Genomic DNA, 4,489 nt, shown 5'->3' on the forward strand with positions numbered 1-4,489 from the left:
CAGAGCCAGAGCACTGTGGGCACTGCCCACCTCTCGGGAAGGTGGGAGAAGCTCGGCAGGTCTGCAGAACCGCAGGGATGGGAGAGCTGCCAGACGCACGGACACCCACCCCCACGGGTCCAGGCAGCCGGAGCTCAGCTCGGCAGGCAGACTGCATCTTCAGGGTCTTATTTGCCGCTTATGGAAGAAACCGAGGGCAGAGGCAACTCAGGGTGCAGGGTGCACTGAAGCCCTAATAGGGCCTGACACCCTGGCCCACGGACTCCGAGGGCCCTGGAGTGTCTTCCATTTTCCTCTCCACGTGACAATATCACACTCCACCCACCCCCCCCACCTCTGAGGGCCCAGTGTGTGCGAGGCTGCATTCCTTTACCTGGTTTTCCCATAGTGTTACCTGCAGGCAGCCTTGCCCCTAATGGGTGTTGGGAATGTGGGCCACACCGAGGGCCTGGTGAGAGATCTATGGCCCTGGCCCAGTGGAAACTGAGAGACCCCTGGGGCTGCTATAGTGCTTGGAGATGAGCCCTATGGCCACCTCAGCTGGCATCATCTGGGGACTGGCCCACTGATCACCCCTGGTAGGTTCATGGGGCAGCTCCTGCTCCTCCCCTAACCCCCCTCTGTGCCTCTATCAACTAGTTAAGGGGTGGCAGCTGCAGCCCTTGGGCTGCTGGAAACGGAGGGGGGTGAGGGGTATGGTTGGAACTGTGTCCCATGTCCTCTGGGATGTGGCACATTCTCATGTCAGAGGATGGTGGGGTCAGTCTGGCATTGTGGGACAATGCTTACTCTCTCTGCAGGGGCCAGGGGGCCATCTGTACTGCCCACAGACTCTGTTCAGGACCATCCTTGTCTGTGGCTGGGGCAAGAGAGAGAGAGGACGAGGCAGCTTAGATGCACACCATTTGTCTGGTCCCCTTGTCTTTACCAGACCTCGTTCCTGGAGCTCTGAGTCACTGAGTGCTACTGCTCACTGGAGAGGCAGATGGCCCTGTCCTCTGTGTGTCTGCCCCACCCCCAGGGACCCAGGGGTAAGATACAGGGGCTCCTCTCTCAGGCCTCACACCCTGCCCAGGCTCTCAGGGGCAACAGTCATACTTCCTGGCCCAGGCTAAGAGCCTCCTCCAGGGGCATCACCTTTGCCCTGTTTCCCTCTTTTCCCTACCTTGCCCTCTCCCTGTAGGTGGACACGAGTCGTGTGAAGCTAGAACTGATCTTCACCACATTCTCTGTGGTTCTGCTTCCTTCAAGAGAGGCTGAGGGCTGAGGTCAGAGACAGACACACCAGATCTATCATTGTGCTTCTTTTTAAATTTTATTTTCTTTATTTATTTGAGAGACAGAAGGAGCTAATGAGCATGAGCTGGGAGGAGGGGCAGAGGGAGAGGTTCCCCATGGAGCAGAGAGCCCTATGCTGGGCTCTATCTCAGGACCCTGAGCGGAAATCAAGAGTTGGATGCTTAATCGACTAAGCAACCCAGGTGTCCTATCTTTGTGCTGCTGCTGCTGCTGCTGCTGCTTTTTTTCTCTCCAGACAGGTATATTTGCTTCCTTTATTTGAACAATGAGAAAAAGTCATCATTACCTGCTGTGTACAAGTGAGGACAGGAAGGGGCTACAGTGTTCTCCCTGCGGGACAGGCTCCTTCCAAGGACGCACCTGCGCGGGCTTCCCCGCCCCCCCCCCCCCCCGCAGCCTCTGCCCCGGGGGGCGCCCCAGCACCGCCCACCCACGCAGCTGCCCCTCCACGCAGGCCCCCCTGCGCACCACCAGACCTCCCCTTCTCCGTCCCCGGCGGTGGACGTCCACGTCGGCGAGTGTCCATTTACCTGGGCCTTGCCCTCGTCGTAGGTCAGGCGGCGCGTCCCTTCCAACACGCAAGGCCATCTGACCTCCAGCGCCGCTTGGGGAATTTGTCTCTGAGCTCGAGCTCCAGGGACTCCGTCCCTTCTGCCCCGACTTAACATGCCGCCCCCTAGCTTTGTGCTTCTTGAACAAGCTGTCAGTGAGGATCTCCTTGCGCCTGCAGGCCAGCTAGATAGGGATGCAGTTAACAACCGTGGAAACAAGGCCTATGGAGGTGGCGCCAAGTTCTCAGGGATGCGAGGGCACACAGGGCCTTGCCCTGGGGGGGGTGTTGGTGGGCACCGAGCTCTCCTGAGTGGGTCCTGGAGCAGCAAGCCCAGGCCTTGGGGGAAAGGGGACAACAGCTAGCACAACACCAGGGGGCAGGGAACATGGTGGGTGTAGGAACCAGCTTGGCTCTCTGGCCAGAACTTCCACAGCTTTAGCACCAAAGGCACCATAGGCCAGGAAAGCGCTCCATCTTGGCCCAACTGTTTACCCTCTGGTAAGAGGAGAGGCCAGAAAAGCAGGCCAGGCTCAGAGGGTGACAAAACACACCCAGGAGCTTATACTTGACCGCTGCGGGTAGTGGTGGATCACAGAAAGGTTTGATCCAGCGGCCCACAGGTCAGATTGTGCTTCTGAAAGATTTTGAGGCTGCGCTCAAAGACATGGACAGGGGAAGGCAGGGGTGAGTCAGGAGGCTTTTGGTGATAGAAGCCAGGCTTTGAAGGCTTTTAAACTGGGCTGCAGTGGGGGAAGCAGGGGATACATGGAGGGGGCAAGACCAGGAACTCAGGACCCAGTAGGTGTTGGGTGAGGCAAGGTGTCCAGGGGAGGGTAGATGGGATCCATTCCCCCAGAGAGCTGAGCAGCTCTGTGTTGGACCCATGGAGAAGGAGGGGGGTGGAGGCAACAGCAGATGAAAGGGTATCCTTCAGCTTTGCCAATTTGCTGCTTCACAAAGAAACCAGTGTGAACCAGTGGAGACAGCGGGTGTGGATGTTGGTTTCCCCAGTGGATTCCTCGGGACAGAAGGGCGCTATGTTGCAGCACAACAATCAGTTAAGTTTGGAAATGCTGAATTTATCTTGCTAAACGAGCCTCCTCTCTGGCTGACCACCCAGAGCTGGACCTTGGCACCACCATGAGCTCCACAAGAGTTGGGGAGTTTGTGGTAATCAAGGTGTGGGTGGAAAGAGCTGGCACGCACTCTGCTAAGAAGTCAGCTGCAATAGGATGAGGAAGTGGGAGTCAGAGAAAAATAGGGGACTGAGTGAGGGCCAAAGAGGGAGGAGCAGACCAAAGGTGCACTGAGGTCCAGCATAGTCCAAGAGGTGGGAAGACAGGCCAGATGACGGGAGCCAGCATCCCTCCTGGCCCCACACCTGCTCCTGGGCCTCACTGGGCTCTCCCTTCTCCTGATCAACCCATCCTCTTCTGTCTCCAATTTCATCCCTGGTTTATTCTATGCATCTTTTCCAAACGTCTGGTGTGGAATATAGAGCTCATTAATTTTCATTCTATATTTTCCTTAACATAGCACCTAAGGTTATAAATTTCCCTCCAGAAACTGAGTGGGAAAAAATAGAGAGGGAGACAAACCATGAGAGACTCCTAACTCTGGGAAATGAACAAAGGGTTGCAGAAGGGGAAGTTGGCAGGGGGTTGAGGTAACTGGGTGATGGGCACTGAGGGCGCTGGGTGTTATACTATATGCTGGCAAATTGAACTTCAATAAAAGCAAATGAAAAAAATTCTGACTTGAACTGTATTAAAAAAAAATTTCCCTCCAGTGTCAGTTTACCTGTATCCCATGAGAGTCAATATCTGCTGCTTCTATTATTGCTTGGTTTTTCATTATCGCTTCTCCTTTGGTTCATGAATTATTTTGGTTTCCAGATGTATCTGGGTTTGTGGATTTTCCTGTGATTTACTTCTAATATCATTGTGTTTTGATTAGAAAGCATGTTCTGTATATTATCTTCAGTATTTGTTGAAGCTTTCTTTGTGACCGACTACACAGTCAATTTTACAAACATTCCATCTGTTGCAGAGTTCTGGATCTGCCCAATATATCAAACTTAAAAATTGTGCATTTCAAATCTCCCTAGTTTTATAATTTTTATTCTGCTTGATGTATCACCTTTCTGAGAGTGGTGTATTAAATCTCCCAACCATGCTGGTGAGTGGGTTAATTTCTCCTAAGTGTGTCATTGTCACTCTGAGCTTCCATTATTGTTTGGCTCCGTTGTGCCTCTTGGTGCATTATCTGTGTCATCACCATGTTGCCAATTATTGTGTCACTATAGCCCTTTTACCCCTGCACTGCTTCCTGCCTTAACTACTTCTTCTACAATGACTTTCTTTCGGAGTAGCATTGGCAGGTCCCTTCATTTTCCTATCACCTCACTTTTAACTTTGATAGGTCAGTAAATTTCATATGTGTCATATACTTGCTTTTAAAAAATCTAGATGAAGAATCAGTTTTTAAATTATATATATAATTAAATAATTAATAATTACATATATATTTGAAGATTTATTTATTTATTTATTTGAGAGAGAGAGAGTATGTGCACACATGCAAGCACCCGTGAGTGGAGGAGGGGCAGAGGGAGAGGATCCCAAGCAGACCCCACGC

General features: G+C 52.3%; 1 protein-coding gene across 1 annotated transcript; it reads right to left on the reverse strand.

Moving 5' to 3' along the window:
- Window positions 1-1,301: 1,301 nt before the first annotated feature.
- Window positions 1,302-4,068, reverse strand: LOC144300865 (uncharacterized). The gene is made up of 3 exons (XM_077877049.1): window positions 3,653-4,068; window positions 1,830-2,034; window positions 1,302-1,551 (listed from the first exon to the last, which is right to left on the reverse strand). The coding sequence occupies exons 1-3, from the start codon at window positions 3,704-3,706 to the stop codon at window positions 1,487-1,489; spliced, it is 324 nt and encodes a 107-aa protein (XP_077733175.1). The 5' UTR covers window positions 3,707-4,068; the 3' UTR covers window positions 1,302-1,486.
- Between the last annotated feature and the right edge of the window lie 421 nt (window positions 4,069-4,489).

The sequence above is a fragment of the Canis aureus genome, chromosome 29 (assembly GCF_053574225.1).
Source record: "Canis aureus isolate CA01 chromosome 29, VMU_Caureus_v.1.0, whole genome shotgun sequence".
Lineage (NCBI taxonomy): Eukaryota > Metazoa > Chordata > Mammalia > Carnivora > Canidae > Canis > Canis aureus.